The sequence below is a fragment of the Nelumbo nucifera genome, chromosome 2 (genome assembly GCF_055504915.1).
Source record: "Nelumbo nucifera cultivar China Antique chromosome 2, China Antique-T2T, whole genome shotgun sequence".
Taxonomy (NCBI): Eukaryota; Viridiplantae; Streptophyta; class Magnoliopsida; order Proteales; family Nelumbonaceae; genus Nelumbo; species Nelumbo nucifera.
In genome coordinates, this window is record NC_142650.1 from 21,974,334 (window position 1) to 21,997,887 (window position 23,554).

Below are 23,554 nucleotides of genomic sequence, written 5' to 3' on the forward strand. Positions count from 1 at the left end.
ATCTGCCCATTGATCACCTGAGCCCACATGTTCTGTGCTTATCTCTCCAGTAAGGACCTTCTCCCTCACAAAGTGGCAATCAATCTCTATGTGCTTTGTTCTTTCATGAAAAACAGGGTTAGATGAGATGTGGAGTGTAGTTTGATTGTCACAGTACAATTTCATAGGTCTATCCATGGAGAACCCGATTTCTTGTAGGAGATTCCTCAGCCATACTAATTCACATGTAGTGTGTGCCATGGCTCTGTATTCGGCTTCAGCACTGCTCCTTGCCACAACCATCTGCTTCTTATTCTTCCATGTCACAAGATTTCCTCCAAGAAATGTGCAGTAACTTGTAGTAGATCTTCTATCAGACACAGAGCCTACCCAATCTGCATCTGTATACCCAATTACCTTAAGTCTTCCTCCTGGTTTGTACAACAACCCATGGCTTGGAACTCCCTTCAGGTACCTTACAATTCTAAGAACTGCATCCCAGTTAGGTATCCGAGTGTTCTGCATAAATTGGCTCACCACACTAACTGCAAAGGAGATATCTGGTCTCGTGATAGTCAAATAGTTCAGCTTCCCCACTAACTATCTATACCTTCCAGGATCATCAAATATTTCCCCTGTATCACTGCTCAACTTAGCATTTGGCTTCATGGGAGTTTCAGTCAGTTTTGCACCTAACAGTCCTGTTTCATCCAGTAGATCAAGAACATATTTTCTTTGGCACAGGTTTACACCTTGTTTTGATCTAGCAACTTCTATACCCAAGAAATACTTCAATGTCTCAAGGTCTTTTGTTTGAAAATGGTTTTGCAGAAAGACCTTTAATTTATCGATCCCCAATTTGTCATTACCAATTATGACAATATCATCCACATAGACCACTAATAAAATCTTTCCGACTTCTGAATCATAGCTGAACACCGAGTGGTCAACCTGGCATTGTTTCATTCCAAAATTCTTCACCATTTCACTAAATTTCCCAAACCAAGCACGAAGCAATTGTTTCAACCCATAAATTGCCTTTTTCAATCTGCACACCTTACCATCCTCCCCCTAAGCAACAAACCCAAGTGGTTGCTCCATATATACCTCCTCCATAAGGTCACCATGAAGGAAGGCATTTTTAATGTCAAGTTGAAACAAGGGCCATTCATACATAACTGCTAGGGAAATTAAGACACAAACAGAGCCAATCTTAGCCACTGGAGAGAACGTCTCCATATAGTCCACCCCATACAATTGTGAATAACCTTTAGCAACAAGTCTGGCCTTCAGATGCTCCACACTACCATTCGGAAAGTATTTAACAGTATACACCCATTTACAACCCACAACATGCTTACCAAGAGGAAGAGTAGTGAGCTCCCACGTTTGAGTATGCTGAAGGGCAAAGAGTTCCTCCTCCATTGTCTACCGCCACCCAGGTGAGCTAAGAGCCTATTGGGCATTCTTAGGTATAGAAATAGATGACAACAGTGAAACAAACTGGCGGTATGAAGCGGAAAGGCGAGAGACTAAAACAAAATTGGAAATGGGATGGAGGGTACAACTACGTTTACCTTTCCGTAAAGCAATGGGAAGATCAAGTCCTGAAGGTTCTGGGACAGGAGCAACAACAAGATTCGCAGACAAGGTAGAAGTTGGAGGAGCCGGTGTCTGTCGATGAGTATACATGTGCCAGATCAGTGGTCGTTCAGTAGGGATCTGCACTGGAGGAGGTGAAGGGTCAACCCCAACTGGAAGAACCGGAATAGGATCACGAACTGGAAGAGGAAGAGGAAGCAAAGGTGGAGACACCGATGCTTCAGGTCCCGAGAAGAAGGGGACAAACTCAAAAAAGGTGACATCAAGACAGGCATCGCACTTCCGAGTAATGGGATTGTAACACTTATACCCTTTTTGAGTCCGAGAGTAGCCAAGAAAGATACACTTAATAGAGCGTGCATCCAGCTTGTCTATCCCAGGACTCAGATTGTGAACAAAGCACACACAACCAAAAAGATGTGGGATGTTAATGGAAAGGGAGACAAGGTGGGGAACAAAATAGAAAAGGGAGACCAACCATGAAGAATGAAGGAGGGCACCCGATTAATAAGGAAACAAGCAGTAAGTACAACATCACTCCAAAATCGTTTAGGAACACTCATATGATGAAGAATAGACCGAGCAGTTTCAAGGAGACGACGGTTCTTTCGTTCAGCCACCCCATTTTGTTAAGGAGTGGATGCACATGAAGTTTGATGAATGATGCCATGTTGTTCTAAATACTATTGAAATGAAGTATTCACGACCGTTATCTGAACGAAGAACTTTGATTGGAACACCAAATTGTGTACGTATTTCAGCATGGAATTTTTGAAAAATGGAAAATAACTCACTCATTTCTTTCATTAAATAAATCCATGTCATCCTTGAACAATCATCAATAAAAGTGACAAAATACTTGTAACCATTATAAGACTATTTTAATCGGACCCCAAACATCTGAATGAACCAAAGCAAAAGGACTCAACATACGACTATCAACTCTAGGACTGAAGGGAACCCGACGATGTTTCCCATACTGACACGACTCACACTGTAAAGACAACAAATGACTTAAAGACGGAACCGGTATCTTGAGTACCTTGAGAGATGGATGTCCCAGTCGACAATGCCACTATAGAGGAGTGAGTGAAGTCTGAAGTGCAACTGACGATCCACCACCGTCAAGGTAATACAATCCACCAGCCTCATGCCCCCCACCAATCTTCTTCCCTGTCTTGAGATCCTAAAAAACACAAAAGGAAGGGGAAAATGTAATAGAGAAATTAAGAGTCTTGGTTAATTTACTAACAAACATAAGATTGAATGGAAACTTAGGGACATATAGAACAGATGATAAAGAAAGAGAAGTCGTGTCAACATTACCAACACCACAGATGGGAGAAGAGGAACCGTTGGCAAGGGTAACAGTTTGAGATGTGGAAGTTTCAGAGAGGGAAGAGAACACACCTGGAGTCCTGGTCATGTGATCAGAGGCTCCAGAGTCAATAATCCAGGGAGAGGGTTTGGATGCCAGACAAGCTATACCTGAGTGGGCAAGGGTGGCTGTAGTATGCTGTGAAGTAGCCTGGAGGAACCTCTCATACTCATCGCGCGATACACTCACCATCTCCTTCTCGGAAACAGATGTAGATGTGGAAGGTGTTAGATCTGCCTGTTAGTTATCACTAACATCAACCCCACCAACTACTGCATGATTAGCCCATGTAGAAGGAGGGCCATGGAGATCATAACAAAAATTCACCAAATGTTTGTCCCTGCCACAATGGGTACACTTCCTTGTAGAGTTACTTTTTCCTTTACCATGGCCTCCCCCTGAGTCACGACCACCACCACGACCTCCTCGGGAGGCATGTCCTCCCCCTCTAGTACCACGTCCACCTCCTTTGGCTATCACAAATGCTGATCTGTCAGACTGTGTGGGATTCTCTGTAGATCCCAAAGAAATCCTATGAAGCCGTGCAAAAACTTCCTCAAGTGTAGGAAGAGTAGAGCCTCCCAATTTTTGGGCCCTAACTAGTTCATATTCTGATTTCAACCCCACTAAGAACCTAGTGACATCTAGTTGTTCCCTCTGTTGTTGTTGAACCTTAACATCTGGAGTGAGGGGATGATAGACATTGAGTTCATTTCTGAGGTTCTTCATACTGGCATAATACTCTTCTAGGGTTTTATTCCCTTGCTGCAGATTGAAATACTCCTAATAGAGCTAATATACCCTTGTAGTATTATCCTGCCCAAAATAAAGCTTCTTGGCATGTTCCCATATGTCCTTACTTGTATCTAAGAACATAAAGTTCGTACTTATTTTGGGTTCCATACTATTCCATAACCATGTCATGATTTGGGCATCTTCCTGTTCCCAGTCATCAAACCCTGGAGAGTTAGCTGATGGTTTATCTTCCTTCACGTGTTTCACTTTCCTCTTTGCCTTGAGGAAAACTTCCACTGACTTGGCCCATGGCACATAATTCTCACCATTAAGTTTAATGGAGGTCATCTGCACACCCAAATAATCGGAGGGGATCATCACACTCGGTTTCTGATCACTAGAACCATCTCCCGTTGCTGCCATTATGTCTCCCCCACTACTATCTCTAATCCTGAACTCTCAGTCACCAACCGAATACTACAGCAGTCTCTAAACTCAGGTGATAGGTTCACAACAAGTCACAATCAGTCACCACTGTGTACAAACTACCATTCAGATTAAGAACAAAAGGTAAACCAACATTCAGACAAAACCAACAAGGTAGAAAATTGATGTAGGCAATTCGGCCATTCCTTCCAGCCCAAAAAAAAAAACAACTTTTGTTCTTGCTCACACCACTACTGATTACACAGAGCCATAAATCACCACTATAGTAACCCTTACACCATTTGGTCACTGTAAACACAGCCTATTCCTAGGCCTTTTGCCAAGAACCAAGGCTACAAATAACCTAGTTCTTTAAGTTCTGATCAGTCCGAGCAGATTTTTGAGGGTTTTCCAACCCATAAACACCAACAACACAAAAATAAAAGGATAACCAACCTTGATGGAGAGCTTCAGTCGACCATCCACTTATTTCTGGAGTTATTCTCTTGAAAGGCAATCAAGCTCTGAGTAGAGAAAGAGAGGCCAAAGTGTTCTCAGACCTAGGTCGAGTCTGTGTTCTCCATTTGCAGTCCAGAGAGAAGAAATGAAGTCACGAATAGAAAGGAATAGCAGTTACGAGCAGAGATTTAAAGAGCAACGTCCTACTCTGATACCATGTTATCTCAGTGGCTTCAGCAGTTCGAACCAGAGGAAGAAGAAGAAGAAGAAGAAAAGGAACAGTCGAATCTGATAGCATAAACCCTATTAGTCGACCCTAATATGAATTAACCTCTAATTAGTTGTACAAAGACTAAACTGCCCCCCACTTAAGTATGGGACAGGAAGTCTCTATTAAAACTGCCACATAAGCACATAACTTAACAGAAATAAAATGACTAATCTACCCTTATTCGGCTAGCTCTAATATCATGGTTACTGAAAACAAAAAAGGTTCTACTCCAGTAAACCAGTTTGAGTATCATATGTAGTGATAAATTTCCTACATCAAATACTTATACACAGCAAAGAAAGGGAACATCATTGACAGTCTAGTATAAGACTAAGAGAAATATTTATGCAGGTGAGGCATACCACTGTCTTTATAGAACATAGTTATTACTAAGTTGCTCGCAATAAGAATAAATGGGTGTACCTCAATGTTGGAAACTCAGAATCTGCAGAAGACTCAGGCGCCTCATGCCGATTGTCAGATTTACGCATATTTTGAGGATAAGATGACAGTGGCCGTGTTTGCGGAGGACCTGGATGTGTTAATGCAGGTGTAGCCTTCTCATATTTCTGAGGAAATACTGCTCCAGCACGCTGCAATGTAAAGATATGGAATATTTTAACTTCAAAAGAAATAGCAGTAACCCTGTTTCTCTTTGGCAATAATTTAAACTCAGAACTCATTCAGTAAGCTACCAATCCAAGGTTAAAGTCATGAATCAACTGAGTTACAGGTGAGTTAATTTGGAAGTCTAATGTGAAGGATGTTTTAGCTTTTAGGGTTTGCATAGAATTTTAAGGCAAGAGGCATTCACTGGCCTTATTTTTGTTTTATACAAACACATTCACACAAGCAAATACACCCTTGTGTGTGTGTGTGTGTTTTCACTGTTTGAGAGAAGTGCAAGTACCTGGTTACCAATCATGAAAAAGGAGGAAGTGGAGAGGACTGTCATGCAATAAAACCCTAAGGTAAATTCTTTTTTTCAGATTATTTGACCAAGTTGGATTGCCAATATTCCAATTTTCTTGGACAATTTGGAGTTTGTGTAGCCTTTCATTTCTTGATGTTTCAGCTTACAAAGCCAGACACATCTCAACCAGGGGATATATTTGCATTGTGTCCCAGAACTGAAGGCAGTAATAAAGATAAAAATTTTCTCGAGTATCATTCCCTTCGATGTATGCTGGGATATTTGGGGAGAAAACAGGTGGACCTTTAGAGACAAAGTAGAATCAAGGAATAAATTAGGTTGTGTTTAAGTTTTTGCTTTTGTGCTTTACAGAGAATAAAAGCATGAATTTGCAATTTGGTAAATATTGATTTCAATACAAGCTTTTGGAAGTAAAAGCATCAATAAGCATTTAGTTGCAATGTATTGCTTTACCACGTGTGACATGAAAACTTTCACATGTCAACCTATAATCTGTGCCTTGTTTATCATGCCACATGGCAAACCCACACATCTTTGAAGGGCCTACCCCTTTAAGCTGCCACGTGGTTCACAAAATAGTTGTTAAAGATGACCATGTCATTGATATGTTGCACAAATTAATGCCACATCGCACATTTTTTGCCTTGTGGCATAAAAGTGCCACGTGGCAACTCTAAAGGCCTGGCATAAAAGTGTCGTGTCTTCATATATATGGCATGTTGGAAGGCTTCACAAGCTCACGGATTCTACATTTTGTAAAAAAAGAAAAAATGACCTGAGCAGTGTAGTTGAGGCACAAAGCGTTCTATTTGCTTTCGATGTTTTTGCTTCAATAAACACACATTACCAAACTCCAAAGAAGTTCTTTGCTACACAAAGCATGAAAGTACTTCCAAAAAACTTATCCAAGCACCAACTTAGGCTCCATTTGGAAAAGCTTTTTCTTTTGGGCTTTGGGCTGTGGGAAGCAAAAAATGAGCCAAAAAGTGTTTAGAATGTTTGGTAAGAGTTGCTTTTTATAAAACACAATAATCTAAAGCCAAAAACACATTTAAGCCCCAAAGCACAAAGCCTAAAATTGGAGCTTTAAAAGCACAAATCATGAAGCTTATACAAACACAATTTTAGTTGATGACATTGGGCTGTTGGTCATGGACAGGGCATTAGCACATCCAGAGTTGAAAGAGTTGAAGAGTGAGGATTTGTGGTCTTTTGGAGACATAGGATATTTTTAATAGAGTATTTAATAGTTTTATGGCACTGGCATTTTTTGAAAGCTGGAATCAGTGTTTTAAAAGGCGTGGGGGATGTACACTTGGAGGCACACCTCCAGGTGAGGCGCCCCCAAAATGCCCTAAGGCGTATGCTAGAGTGTTGATGCCTCTAAAGCATAGACCTCAGGTGCAAGAGGCGTACGCCTTATCTGCTTCGACAAGACCCCCTTCAACTAGTGCCATGCATATTCATTTTTCTTAGTACAAGACATCTTTCATAAAAAAAAGATGGAACCCTCCCTCTTCTTCCTCGCCCCCATCCTCTTAAGGAGGCTTACGCCTCTTACATTCTGAATTACACTTCATACCTCCAGGTAGTGGAACGCCTCCCATCATGCTTCTGTGTTTTAAAGCATTGACTGGAATGATGTATCTCATTGTGGTGAAAACTCTATAAAAAAATGCAATCCCTTTTTTTAATAAAATTTTCTATTTAGTACCAAAAAATTTCTTGGACAATTAGTCAATCTAATCGGTGGTCTGAAATTTGCAAACTTTGACTGGGATCTAGCTGATTCACCTCTGCAACCAGCTTAATCCAAATTAGGGTATCACCAAATTTTAAAACTTTGCTTTTGCGACAGTAACTGTTAACTTGTATTGTTAAAAAAATGTAAACAATATACAACTAAATACAGAGGATCAAATTAGCCAGCACGGTTATTTTCTGACTATAGCACCCATGCAAAACTTGCATCATTGGCTAAAAACACTAGCTTCCCTAATCTAATGACCTAGGTATCATGGTCCAGCTACCACATCCTTCAGCCAGAGTCTAACCTCCTTCCTCAACCAGATTATTACATGCCACCGAACCTTTTTTTTTTTTGATAAAAGTAACAATTTCATTAAAAACAAAGCACAGGGTACATGATGAGATGTACAACTGCAACAAAGACTCGCCAATGAAATTACAAGGGTAACATGCAGCCACTAAACAGAGAATCCCTATGGATCCCTAATTTTGTTAGACCATCGGCCACAGAGTTTAGTTCCCTAGGGATCCATCTAATCCTTACAGTCGTCCAAGCCATTATATCTCTAGCTTCATCCAGGTAGTGTATTAGATGCCAAGGGCCACTGTCCTCCCCTAGCCATTTTAATGGTGTTTACAGAATCTCCTTCAATGGTTGAGAAGGAAAGTCCCAAATTCTTAGCAATTCTGAGACTTGTTAAGGCAGCCACCATCTCAGCTTTTGTAGAGTCTGCAACCCCTAATGGGCCATTGAAAGCCCGCCAAATATTTCCTTCTTCCTCCCTAATAACACCTCCAATCCCAGCTTCCCCTGGGTTACCTACTGCACTCCCATCAAAATGTCCACCAAATTCCTTTGTAAGTCTGAAAGGGTAACCTAGTTAAAGATCTCAGAACCTGTCATCCAAAGGTTACATAAAAAGGCTATGTAGGAAATGAGAACTTCAGTGGTTCTTTTCTTGTTTTCAAAAATTCTATTGTTTCTTTCTTCCCAAGCTCCCCATAGCACTGCATGGGTCAGAGTGCACCAGTAGGCTTTCCCTCTCTGGTCCAAACCCCTACCATGCCATCTATCTATCTATATATATATCAGTGTTTTAAAAGGCGTGGGATGCGTACGCCTGGAGGCGGCGCTCCCAAAACGCCTTGAGGCGGCGCTCCCAAAACGCCTTGAGGCGTATACCAGAGGCACTGACACCTCTGAGGCATACGCCTCTTGCGCTTTTTTCATGAGGCGTGCTAGAAGCGTACGCCTCATGCACATCTGATATAAAAAGACAGAAAAAAAAAGGAATGGAAAGGAAAAGAAAGGGAAGGGAAGGAAAAGAAAAAGAAAGATAAGAAAAAAAAAAAGAGAAAAGGAAAGGGAAGAAAAGGGAAGAAAAAATAAGGAGAAAGAAAGTGGTTTGCCCCTTGCCCCCTTTGAACTAATGTTATGCATCTTTATTCTTCTTAATATAAAAGATTTTTATTAAAAATAAAGAAAAAATGAGATCCCTCCTTCCTCTTCATCCTCCTCCTAACCCCCTTGCTCTTAAGGAGGCTTACGCCTCCTTGTGTTCGGGAGGCTTACACCTCTTGCGTTCTGAACTACGCCTCACGCCTCTAGGTAGTGGAACGCCTCACGTCACGCCTCCGCGTTTAAAACATTGATATATATATATTTTAAAATCGGTCCTGCCATGTCAGCATAGTTCTCCTTGCAGGAAACCCCCATTCTAATTTTCTATTTTTTTATTTTTCTTATTTTTTTAATTCCACATAATTACCCATTAAACCAATAAGGAAATCACATATGCTTAACTATTTCTAACAACCATAAAGAAAGAGGGATTTGCTTTTCTAATGTTTAGCCAAGTGGAACCACTTTCCCCCACTTCCCCCTAAATTGTCTCTAATTCCTATTTATCTCCTAAATTATCTCTAACTCCTATTTATCTCCTAAATTATCTCTAACTCCTATTTATCTCCTAATAATAGTACAATTATAAGTTTATGGATTATTAAATTCAATAAATAATTAATATTTTAAGAATTTAAATAACAATATTATTTCAATAACTAAATAATATTGTAAATAACTAATCTCACTAATGTCAATTAATAATTATAGAAAATAACTATCAACAAAATTATATTTATTATTAATAATTTTACAATAATGGTATATATTCTTTATATATTTATATATATTATAATTAATATTTATTTTATTTTCAGTAATTATTTATTGTTTTTTTATAAATATGCTTTCAATAATTATTTATAAATCTATTTTTATATTTGTAACTGTAACTAAATAATTATTTTTCAACTGTATTTAATAGTAATTACATTTTTTTAAAAAAATACAGTAATTTAATAATTACAATATTATTAATAGTTTAGTATTTTAATAATTACAATATTTACTGAAAAGCAATATTAATAAATATTTTATAAATAATGTATTTATTAATTAACAGTAATATAATTAAATGTAATTATTTTTAAACTGTAACTCACAGTAATTACATTTAACAGTAATTAATAAATACATTATTTTTTTAAAATAATATATTTTTAATTAACAGTAATTAACACTAATTATTTTTAATTATATTTAAAATAGCATAAAATTACATTTAACATTAATTAACAGTAATTATAAGTTAAGCTATAAATAGCATAAATAGCATAAAATTATAAGCTATAAATGATTTTTAAACTGTAATTAACAGTAATTATAAGTTAAGCTACAAATAGCATAAAATTACATTTAATTACCAGAAAATTTCATTTAATTACATTTAACATTAATTAACAGTAATATAATTCACAGTATTTATTTTTAACCTGTAAGTAAATTATTTTTAAATTGTAATTACCAAAAAACTACATTTATTTAGTTTTAGCCAAGAAAATACCAATATATTTCTGAAAATAGGATAATTTCCAAAAATTGATGTATTTTAAATAAATACAGTAATATAATAATTACACTATTTATTGAAAAACAGTATTATTAATTAATAGTATTTTTCATAATTACAGTATTGTTAATAATTAACAGTATTCTCAATAAATACAGTATTGTTAATTAAAAATATTTATAAAAAATAGTATTAATTAACAGTAATTATTTTTAAAATGTAACTAAATAATTATTTTTCAACTATATTTAGTGGTAAATATATTTTTTAAATAAATACAGTAATTTAATATTTACAGTATTATTAATAATTTGATAATTTAATAATTACAGTATTTACTGGAATGAGGTATTAAATGTAATTTAGTGATATAATTTAGCATAAGTAACCAAAACATAATAAAAATATCCATCAATTATACAAATATTATTAATATTTCAAAATATTGAAACTGTAATTAAATGTAATTTTATGCTATTATGCTATAAAGAATGTAAAATACATTAGTGATGTCTATTATGTTATAAATAGCATAAAATTACAAGCTATAAATGATTTTTAAACTGTAATTAACAGTGGTTATAAGTTAAGCTATAAATATCATAAAATTACATTTAATTACCAGAAAATTACATTTAACATTAATTAACAGTAATATAATTCACAGTATTTATTTTTAAGTTGTAACTAAATTATTTTTAAACTTTAATTACCAAAAAATTACATTTAATTAGTTTTAGCCAAGAAATTACCAATATATTTCTGAAAATATAATAATTTCCAGAAATTAATGTAGTTTAAATAAATACAGTAATTTCATAATTACAGTATTTATTGAAAAACAATATTATTAATTAATAGTATTTTTTTCATAATTACAGTATTTTTAACAATTAACTGTATTATTTATTTAACATTATTAATTACAGCATTTATTTATTAACATTTTGGGTTTAAAATGCTTGGTTTATTTATTTGAAAATGGTGTAGATTATTTTTGTTTTTGTTGTTGCCATCTATTTGAAAATGTTTGCTTTATTTATGTGATTGATGTGTTTTCAATTTGTTGTTGCAATTTTTTATCCATAAAAACAAAATAATAATAATAATAATAATAATTAACAGTATTATAATAATACAATATTTCATTTAATTAATAACTGTTAATTAATGTAAAATGTAATTTAATTACTGTTAATTAATGTTAAATTACTGTTAACTAAATACAGTATTTCATTTAATTAATAAATACAGTATTAATTAATATAGTATATATTTAATTAATTGCAGTATTTTTGTATTTAGTTAATTACAGTATAATATTAATATGTGATTGTAATAGAGTATTATAAAAATACAGTATTAATTAATTAACATTATTAATTACAGTGTTTAATTATAAGAATTTATAATTGCATTACTTTTCATAATTTTTAATATTTAACAGTATTAATTAATTAATATTGTTAATTACAGTATTTAATTAGAAGCATTTATAAATGCATTATTTCACCTTTATTACCAAATCCTGTGCATCGCATGGGTCCCCGCTAGTTGCCTTAGAAAATCCAAAACACTTTTGGAGGCTTCCCAACTATATCCAACCATATGCAGAAAGTGATTCCATATTTTCCTCATCTCAGAACAATGAATAAGGAGGTGCTCAATAGATTTACCATCACTGAATTTATTCTGTCACAACTACCTCTGTTCTTTCTCTGGATTATGTCACAACTCACAAGTGTTTATTCTCCCAAGGCAAGCCTCCCACACAAAGAAGGAAACTCTCAAAGGAGCAAGGGTGCTCCAAATCTTCTTACAGGGAAACAAGATATTTTGTTCACCTGAAATGAGAACCTTGAAGAAAGTCCTGGTTGAGAACTTTCCAGCTGGATGAAGGGTCCAAATGCGATTGTCTAAGAAAGAGGGGGAGAAGTAAGCCTCCTGATGGAGGGAGTGGAAAAGATTTGTAACTTCGGCCATCTCCACATCCCTTAGGGGTCGTCAGAGGCTAAGGTTCCAACTTCCAACTAATCTCAGAGGAAGAAGGACAAAGGCAAGAGGCAATGATAGCTCCCTTAGTTTGGGAAGTCTAAAGAAGCAGGGATAAGATTCATCAAAGGTTTGATTCCCCCACCATAAATAAATCCAAAACTTAATTTTGTTTCCACCCCCCACCCGATATCTAGTAAAAGAAATAAATTTAGAGTAGCAAGAGGAAATACCTTTCCAGGGGTTTGTTGCGTTCTCCCAGATCAAGTGAACTTTACTATCCCAACCATTGGCATTTAACCTATATTTGCTTCTAATGACAGCTGTCCGAAGTGTGTTTGTCTCAAGAGGGAACCACCACAACCATTTGCCAAGAAGAGCTAGGTTTCTTTCCTTAATATGCCCAAGATCCAACCCACCTTCCTCCTTTGGTTTACAAACCTGCTCCCAGCTTACAAGATGACACCAATCTCGTTATAGCTTCTCAATCTGACATTTTCCTTCAAAGGGATAAGAAACACTGAAAGGTAGTAAATAGGAAGGTTAACTATAGATGCCTTAATTAGGACAAGTCTCCCCCTTTCGAGAGAGAGTTTTTCTTCCAAGTAACTAGTCTCTTTTTGCATTTCTCAATCACTAGATCCTACAAATGATTGTTCCTTAGATTCCCTCCTAGAGGCATCCCCAAATATCTTATAGGATAATTCTCCACTTTACACCCCAAGATTTCCTGTGAAAGCGATTTAGCTGGTCTCTATCAGCAATGCTTATTTCCACCAAGCTGCTTTTGGAGAAGTTAACATGGAGCCCAAACACGAGCTCAAAGCACTGAAACCCTCTTCTCAATCACTGGATCCTAGAAATGATTGTTCCTCGGATTCCCTCCTAGAGGCATCCCCAAATATCTTATAGGAAAATTATCCACTTGACGCCCCAAGATTTCCTGAAAGCTATTTAGCTGATCTCTATCAGCAATGTTTATTTCCACCAAGCTGCTTTTGGAGAAGTTAACATGGAGCCCAAACACCACATCAAAGCACTAGAACACCCTCTTCAGATGAGCAAGATTCTCTAAATCAGCTTCCAGAAAAAAAAAAATTATATCATAAGCAGATTGTATATGTGAGATCTGTGTTGCTTTCTCTTCCTACTTCAAACCCTCTTATCAAGTTCAAGGTCATTGCCTTCTCAAGAAAATGACTAAGGATATCCGCCACCAAGGTAAAGAGAAAAGGGGATAGAGGAAAACCCTGTCTTAAACCTCAGTTAGCTCTCAAGTAACCTTTGGATTCTCTATTTATCAACACCAAAAACCAAGCCATGCTTATACACCCTTTTCGAGGTCTAACAATCCCAACCGACTTGTCAATCTTGTCCTTGGAATTCAGCTAAAACTTTTTTTCCTGATAAATAACAGAATTTTATTAATGAAAGAACAAGCTGCCCCAAAACAGTAGCAGACTAATAGTTGTAAATCCTTCTTGACCAGCAGCTAAAAGTTTTGCTTTACCTGTTTTCTTATCCTGTTGGGCCTGAATATGCCACCAGAATGTTTTTATCAGTGATAATAAAAATTCTATTAATTGCAAATAAATTAATTTATATAGCAGTGTCAAGACGGTCAGCCTCGACTAACCATCCTTTTGGTATTCTGTATCAAGTACAATACCCCCCCCCCATGTTATACAATTCCCCAATATATTATATTCTTTGTCACCCCCTATGCCACCAGAATATCACCTTCATAATTTCTGATAGCACCCACCTATTCCTGACTGTCCAAAGATTTCCCATGCTGTTTCCATCAAAATTCAGCTTTAACATACTATGCAGTGAAGGTGACCAATCTGGTGTGATTTTATCCCCTTTCTAGTGGACATTGATGTTACTATGAACCAATCTCTAAAGATGTCATCCATGGAGAAAATTGAAAACTCCTTCATGGTATTCACCTAATAATGATTCTGACTTTTGTCAAGTCTATTATGTCCTCCACTGGTTGAGTCAATCTTCGTAGAGTCAATTGGTTCCTAAAGGAATTCCCCCGAGCTTTGGCCATCCCACAAGGCACCCTAAAAACTGAGAAAAATGTAAACTGGAAAGTTAGAGAAAGTTTATTTGATGAGGGAAGGAAGTGTAGTTTCTTTCCAAATTGATTTGATGAGGTTAAACTTTGTCTTTTAGTACTCTATCTTTCAATGTCATTATGTATGAACCAAATACCAAAAAAAAAATGCTCTCCATCTATTCCCCCACCCCTGGCCCTCAATGCTTTCACTAACTAAACGGCTTCGTAAAATAATTAGAACTTATTCAGTTACTCTATACTTCGAATGTAATATATGGGAACTGTTCTAGGAAGACACAAATAGAGTGATATCTCATCATCATCATCTAAGCCTTGTCCAAAATATATGGAATTGGCTACATGAAACCTCTTCCACCATTCCATTTTGTTCAATGCTATATGCATTACTACCTTACCCATATATGCCCTTTTTTGTTTGCCCCTAGCTCTTCTAGTCTCTTCAACTTGTAGTAGATCACTTCCTACTAGTGCCATAGACGGTCTTATTTGAAAGTGACAATACCATCTTACTCTACTTCATTTTATCACCTATTGGAGCTACTCCTAGGTTCCTTCAAATAAGTTCATTTATGATTCTATCCTTTGTAATTTTCCCACTCATCCATCTTAACATTTGTATTTTACAATGTTCATTTTTAGATACGTCATTTCTTGAATGCCCAACAATTGCTCCATACAACATTGCTGGCCTTGTAATTTTCCCTTTAGCCTAACTGATATTGTCCTATCACTAGGACTCCAGATACACCATTTCATTCCGTCCATCCTGTTCTAATTCTATGGATGACATCCTCCTCAAGGTAACAATAAAGGTTATATTGAGATATCTTGGTCTCTGCTCTTATGTGTGCCCTGATTTCCTTTCCTACTATTTTTTAAATTTATATTGCAAATGTGCTATCTTAGTCCTACTTATTTTAAAACCTCTTCTTCCTAAGACATTCATCCATAAATCTAATTTTGCATTTGATCCTTCTCTAGTTTCATCGATTATTATTATGTCATCAGCAAACAATAACAGTATCTAGTCTAGTAAAAAAATGAAAAGACAAAACTCTTTTGAGCAGCAAATCTCAAAGCTTACCAACAACTCATGGTATGCAGCAAAATATTGTGGATATCTTGCTCTTGGTCCCCCAAAAGCTTCTTGCCAAGTGTCTATTAGAGTCAGTATCTTCTCCTTGACATGAAAATCAGGCTGAAAGCAGCAAGTAGAAGAAATTATATGAGTCTTCATGGAAAATAAGACAACAGGACATCATCAAGAATGTGCTTAAAATGATTTTGAAATATATCTTGTTTTTCAGTATCTAGTAGTGTTTGAGTGTGAACAGGAGTCTAGTTTTTATGTGTTTATAAGGAGGTTTGGGTACTGATTTATTTTCTTTCCTTCCATGTTTTAGTGGAGGTTATAAGGTTATCTGAATCTTTTCGTGCTGTACTCAACCAGGGGTATATTGGTCTTTTCATTTATGGTTATGATATAATATAAATAGTAGGAAGCAGTATGCTCCACCCTTTTCTTCTCTCCAAAACCTGTTTCTCTTCTTTCTTTTTTGTTCCACACTTCAACTTCTATCCTCCTCCTTCCCTTTTTCTAATTTAATAATTTTATACTCTATATTCACAAGAAGGATAGGAGAAACAAGGTCTGGATCTTGTTAGGTGTTCCTGTTGAAACTCATGCAGTCTTAGGATCAGCAAACTGCATGGAGTTGTGAAAAAGCTAAGAAATTGTCGTATGTTACCTGGTTTTAGATGGCTTTTGGAGAGCTAACTAAAAGTTAATTGCTGCTGATGAACAAGAAGGTCATTGAAGTTTTTCCCAAAAATCAAGAAAAATTTGTCAGTATTCTTGGGCTGTTCCTACAGTGGCACTCAGGTATTTCTGGAATATTTAATCAATTCTAGAGTGGACAATTTATTTTCTGCAGTTTTTGTTACTGGTAGTTTCTTCAGAGTTTTAGGGCCTCTTGAGTGAGTGACCCCTATTTTTCTCTTTTCTCACAGTGCCTATAGAGTTAATCTCCCATATTTCAAGCCTTGGAGCTTAACCTTTCTCCAAAATTCAGACCCCAAGGTAGGATTTATCTTTATTCTAGGCTCTTTGAGGATTAAGAATTGATATTGGGAGATCATTGGATTAATCTGGAGTGGTTTCAAACAGAAAATACCAGTCCCCAAACATCCTTATAAAAGACATAAAAATAGACTCCTATTCACAGTCAAACACTACTAAATACTATAAACTGACATATTTCAACAAAAAAAAACTCCAACCTTCTTTTTAACTATCTTCACCATCTCATGAAGAATATCTCTATCCGCAACATGCATATGGACGATATCTCCACAATTTTTTACCAGTGTCTCTAAAAGCTAGAATGTGGAGCATAGAGCAAGTACAGCCAAATTAGTCATCTGTTAAAGGAAATATTTTCTGACAATGAACTAAGAAGTGAGAACATGAAGAAGAAACATAAAATGACTCAAGAGAGAACACTTGAACTTTGAAGTACCCAAAAAAAAGTAGAAAGAAATATATGTGCTAACAATACCCATAAAAGGAGAAACATTACAATTTCAAAATAGAGCTTTCAGTCTTTATGTTGCTTACTGTTAGTGCAAGAAGTTGGACCTTTGGATTCTTACTTCCCAGACGCTTTTTAATGCCTTTAACAACATCCCTTACTTGCCTAGGGAGCCAAAACAAAATATGATATTATCAATTTTGGGAAACAGAGAAAATTTAAACATCTATCATGAGAAAAAAGGATTCAGTTGTAGTGGAACAACACAAGATAATTACCAGAACTTAAGTTTTTTTTTTTTGATAAATAGCTGAACATAAGATTATTGGCATGTTATCACTATATTTTTTTTATAATTGAATAAATTTTATTACATACTAAAGATAAAAAGTACAAGCATCCCAAGGAGAGGCACGAGATGCGACCTCTCCAGAATGAGTTCATTTCTGAACCTGTCTTTTCTAGTTTTGAATGAGTTCATTTCTAAACCTGTCTTTTCTAGTTTTTCCACTCATCCATCTCAATGTTCACATTTCTGCCACACTCATTTCCACCAATGCAAGCTTGTCTTATACTTCTGGTCTCAAGCCTAGATAAAGGTAGAAGGTTGCTTTAGGCAATGTCTTCAACCTGTCGTTTTGGTCGGTTGAATTGTTCGAACCATTACCCGGCCATGATTCCAGTTTCGGTTCTCCCAAAAACCTGGTATTTAGTCAAAACCATTGACCTGGTCAAAAACCATCCGACCTAATCACCAGGTCACGAGTTGCACACTCAAATGTATGTGCAAACTTCTAGAGGTCATAACTTTGCACCCAAATGTTTGATTGAGGAGAATTCTTTTATTTTGGGTAACATTTTGAGATCTATGCGTTGCAAGGAGTCAAAAGTGCATTGCCCTGCTATTTCCCCCAAAAAAATCCCTTTTTTGGCCTCAAATCACAATTTTTAACAGTTTTTTACAAATAAAAAATTAAAAATTGAACTAAAAATATAAATTGAACATAAAATAATATTTATACACATTTATTACATCTGACAAATAATTAATTTTTTATCCATAAAATACATGTTTATACATATATACATATGTGTGTGTACACATATGTTCATTGTCATTGTCTGGCCCATTCAACCCAAACGGTCAAATTGGTGATTTGCGACCCAGAGGCAAAAACAATTCATCCTCGGGTCAGTTTTTAAAACATCGGTATTAGGTTGGCAGCCAACATTGAAACTTTTGCCAAACTCTTGTGAACATGGCCTCAGTTAGGGATTATGAAAATAAAATTTTCTATAGAACTGCTAACATTAAATTTGGCAGCACAATTCAACTAAATTGAACTCAACAAATACTTGTCCCAATTATATGTGGTTGACTACATGAATCCTCCTTGCCATTCAATTCCACACCCATTGTTAAATTATGGGCCTTCAAATCTTTTTTTTATAAATAACTGTAAATTTCATTAAATTAGAAACATGAAGAGAACATTACAAAGTTGGAAAGAATACCCAACTACCCTTAAATCTTACAAATTCAAACCAATTACAACTTATCCTAAAACAATTGCTCCCCGTAAACCCCTTGCTTTGCCTAAGAATCTGCCATCCCATTTGTCGTCCTTCTAGTCCATCTGAATGTAGCCCCCACCTCTTGGCTAAACATTCAATTTCTCATAGAGAATGCTTGTTAATCCATGCACCTAGGTTTCTGTAACTGGTCCAAGAAATAATTAGTTTTGAATGAGTCTGAATCGGTTTGGGACTAGGTGGAATCGGTTCTGAACCGATAATAATCGAGACACTATATCAGGACCCGAAACCAACCCGTCGGTTCCATTTCTTGGGACTAGAACCAACCCAATCAGTTCGGGTCTGCCGGGTCAAACCCAGCAGCCCTACCAAATGCATAGCTGCAATGGCTTTTGGGACTGGTTGTTGGGACCTTGTGTTGTGACTAGACCCGAACTCATTTTGAATCCTCTTCCACCATTGCCTGCTAAAACCCAAGTTGCTTTGATATCCTTAGTCTTTGTAGCAATGCTAATAATTCATCCTTCAAAGAAACTCCAACACCAATTGGACCTGAGAACAATGCCACAACCTTGCCCTCTGTATCCGAAGCACACCACCAATTCCTACCGGACTTGGATTACCCCAAACCATCTCAGTCCACTTTCCTTCATCTTATCTCCAACTAGGATTGTAAACAGATCAGTTTCAGATTGGATTCAGCAAAATCCGAATTCGATACGGTTATTGAAAACCACATCCAAATTTGATCCAAAATCTGATCGGATTTGAAGACCTCGATTCGAATTTGAATCCTAACGGACTCAAATTGGATTTGGATTTAACCTGACTTCGCTTTAATTTTAAAATACAAAAAAAAACTTAAAAAAATTTATTACTTTTCAACTTTTATATATAATTAATTAATGTAATTATGTAAATATACATACTGAATTTATTATATATATTCATATAAAATATAATATATAAAACATATTTTTTATAATTTTAAATATAATTATATAAAATTTATATATTAAAATCAATAAACATTATAATGTAATTGGATTCATATTTTAATCGAAGCAAATAGAGTCAAATATGAATCCAATCCAATTATTAATTGGATGCAGATTGGAAAATCTGAATTCGATCTGATTACATAAACACATCATCCGAGTCTGAGATGATTGGACCGGTTGTCGGATTGGGCCGCGGATTTTCAGGTATCATTGGCAATCTCCAGCTATGTTGTGCCTACTCTTAGATTCCTAAAAATATGTCCACTTCTGATGTTATCTTTTCTATTTTTCCTACTCATTCATCTCAACATTTTCATCTTTGCTACACTCGTTTGTTTGGATGTATTGTTTCTTGAGCATCCAACACTTTTCTCCATACATCATTATTGGCCTTATGGCCATTTGTTTTTTTATATTGATGAATAGCATTTAACTTTTGTTAGCTATGTGTAAATAATGAAACATATGGTATTGTCCTTCATAAAATTTTCCTCTTGGCCTAAATGATATTCTCCTATTACATAGAACTCTAGATGCACCTTTCCATTTTGCCCATCCACTTTAAATCTATGGGCAACATCCTCCTCAATCTCTCTCTCATTATGAATTATCAAACCATGGCAACATAAGACTTATGTCATGGTAGTGTGTTGATTTATACTGCATTTCCCTAGTTTTATGCTCATGTACAAAGTCATTTTTTTTAACTCTAGACAAACTTAGAGGTGGAAGCAAGGATGAAAGTGGGATTGGATCTAGACAAATTTCCCTCTTCATTTGCTCTCTCAAGATATAAATATGAGCCAGTTTCTACCTTTCTCGTTCCCTCTAGCTCAAGAACTGGGTTTGACTGGGACTTGGGTCTTAGAAGGGGTGTAAGGGATTTGGAATTAAATGATGTTTTGGATTTGATTCTTGCCCTCGATGGGGTTTTTTTGGACCCTTCCAACTCTGATAGCCAAATTTGGAACGCTTCCTCCTCTGGTGTTTTTTCTTGTGCTTCCTTCTTCAAGGCCTTGATTCAACTTGTTGATAGTTTGGGCTCTCCTTTTCCTATTAAGGAGGTTTGGTGCAATCCCATCCCTCAAGAATTGGAGGCTTCTGTTGGGAGATCTTTCTGGAAAGAATAAATACTTGTGATCTCCTTAAAAGGAAAAGACCTAATTGGTGCTTATCCCCTCATTAGCGTGTTATTTGTAAGGCTAATGGAGAAACTTGATTTCACTTGTTAATCTCCATCCCAATTGCTACTTTTATTTGGGAATGGTTTTTCTTGTTGTTTGTACATTCTAGGAAAGATAGCAAACCATCTTAAATAGCTTTGAAGATCCCCTTTGAAACAAACTGGATTTCAATTCACTATTGTTCATGAAAAAACTATGTACTTCAAGAGATAGGATAATCTTAATTTTTCTGTTACATTTTAATTATTTATGTATCTAGGCCATGGATTCCAGGAATGGACATGTCTAAAACCTGGAAACACCTGAATAATTGGCATATGGGCTTGGCATTAAGGCAAGACTACTGATAGAGGGGAAAAACTGAAAACTGAAACTGCAGGACCATGTCTGGAGGGAATAAACACTGCCCTGTAATGTGATGAGTTCAGTGTTCAGAAGGAGCCATTGCTTGGTGTGTAAAATCTCAGACTGACAAGCATGAGAAAGTGTGTCCAAATCTGAGAGTGACCACTTTGTGCAAAAGGTGTTTAAGGTTAGGTCCATATCCACTCCTCCCCTCTCAAAACCCCAGATGGCTAGGACTGGCATCTTTTATCACCGATAGCTAGGACCAACATTGGGTAATGGCCCTTATCAAAAACTTATAATAAACATAGGCAGTAATAAATAGAAAAGAAAAAAGAACAACTCTGGTCTCTTCCACACTAAAGAAATGGATGAAAAGAAAAAGGACATGGGTAAAATCAATGAAGATCTAAGACAATTAACTTGACTAGTTGTCTCAGGCAACATTTGAGTGCTCCCCAATTATTAGAATGCAGACGATCAGATAGTGAGATGAGCTGACAAGTTATAAGGTTTCAAATTTAATTGTAATAGTCATAGAGAAGAATAAAAAGAAAAAAGAAAAGCAAACGCTTAAGAACAAGCCCCAGATTATAGCCCTTTTTTAATCATATCAAATTCAAATTGTATCTAGAAGAATTATCTGACTAAATGCAAAGTCCAGCAAAGTTATAGTAGCCAAGCTCTGGAATTCTACTCTGTTAAAAGATAGCTGATTCCATTTTCGATTTCTCCCCTTTCTAGATCTTTTTCTTTTATTGACAATGAATTAAACTAACTTTAGCAGGTCCAAAACATAAAATTCGGTGGCTAAAAGAAAACTAATATCAAGGGTCAAGCCCAAGTTCAGAATATCTACTCATACCAATTATTGCATTTGCAGTAAGCACAGTAAAATAAATGCAAATGATGAAAACCCAACCACAGATTCTCCTACGTTCTAGATAAGAGACGGTTGTTTTGATTGGTTAGACAAAAGACAGACTTTTAACCAAAGATGTTAACTTTCCAACATAGAAATCCAGACCGTTTGACAAAATTCGCATATTATCTTCGGGAAATCTCAAAAAACGATTGAAGAACGCAATTACGTGACAATGTTCTTTATCCCGATCATGCATTGACCTTCATCCAACCAAGGACACCAACTCTGATGTAATCTCACAACGGAGGACACCGCCAACGATGAATTAAAAATAATAAAAAGAAACTACGTAAATCAACAAAATCAACGAAACAGGAGGCAAACAAATTGCATACCCAGGATTGTGATTCAGAATATCACAGATCTCAATGTTCATGGCCCAATCGGGACCAATTAGCATATCGCTTGTGGCTCGCTCCACCAATGGATTCACCATATTTGCAAATGAAAAAGGATCCTGAAACCGACGGCGAGATATCTGAAACCAACGGCTTGTAAGAATATACCAACGAGACTGAAAAGAATTCCGGAAAATCTCAATAATGTTTTAATGAATTGCAATTCTCGAGGATCAGAATGTGATAAAAAACCCAGAAGCAAACCAGGTAAAAAGCCCCAACAGAGATAGAGTTTGAGAAGCACTTTGGCTCTCTGTCTCACTCTTTTTCGGGGTCATGGTTTTCCTCCCCCTGCTCCAACCGAAATTTTCGTTTTCCATCGCCATTCCATCTTTCTTTCGGTTTAGACTCTTGCTAACAAAAAAGCAAGCTGTTGGCCAATACCAAAAGACACGTGCTTTCCAAATATATCTAACACGTGTTTATCTAACGTGCACTTCACTATCCTACGTGGACGTAAGCTCAGCTTAGCTGAGACCGGATCTGCTCTCACAAAACGCACCTCACACCATGTATCAGGAACATCTTCGGGATGTGCTTGTGAGGCCAGTTTGAGGCAAGGTTCAAAGTATCAACACATATCGGCCCGTATCATTCTGGCATTCCATCAATATCGGTGGTCTGACCGGTTTATGGTGTGGCAAGGACTTAACCGGCTCCCCTGAACCATTTGGCGAAAAAAATAAAAAAAACACCAAAAGGAGTATTAATTCGCTCGATACGCCCATACCGGCGGTTCACAACTGGATTGGTTTAAGGTACGTTGTGTGAGGAGTAGATCCCAATTCAGCTTAGTTATGTATATTCATCAGAAACTTTTTTGTAGGATTGATTGCCTATATATCACGCCCCACGAGTGCCCCACAACCTTACGGGAGTTGAACAAGGTTTGACTGAACCGGTTTACAACATAATGGTTATCGCAAAACAAAGTACAGGAGGTTTTTGTAATTTATCCTTTTTTTTCTTTATGGTTATCCCCTATCCCGGAATGGGATTAGCTGAAATCAATAATAACACTCTATATCAGTCATAAAAAAACATAGGATTCACAACCATTTAACCTCTTAGTGTGGGTCCCATGTGTATTTTATCACTGGCCTGAGAC

At 36.3% G+C, this 23,554-nt stretch overlaps 1 protein-coding gene across 1 annotated transcript in view; it reads right to left on the bottom strand.

The window, feature by feature from the left end:
- LOC104595165 (TOM1-like protein 9) overlaps positions 1-22,781 on the bottom strand; it is a 54,338-nt gene extending 31,557 nt beyond the window's left edge. Inside the window, exons 1-5 of the mRNA XM_010255770.3 lie at positions 22,384-22,781; positions 17,144-17,222; positions 16,807-16,905; positions 15,611-15,724; positions 5,274-5,443 (exon numbers count right to left, since the gene is read on the bottom strand). Of these exons, the coding sequence (XP_010254072.1) occupies positions 5,274-5,443; positions 15,611-15,724; positions 16,807-16,905; positions 17,144-17,222; positions 22,384-22,484 (563 nt within the window). The 5' untranslated portion in view covers positions 22,485-22,781. The remainder of the gene's footprint in view (positions 1-5,273; positions 5,444-15,610; positions 15,725-16,806; positions 16,906-17,143; positions 17,223-22,383) is intronic.
- Positions 22,782-23,554: the final 773 nt, after the last annotated feature.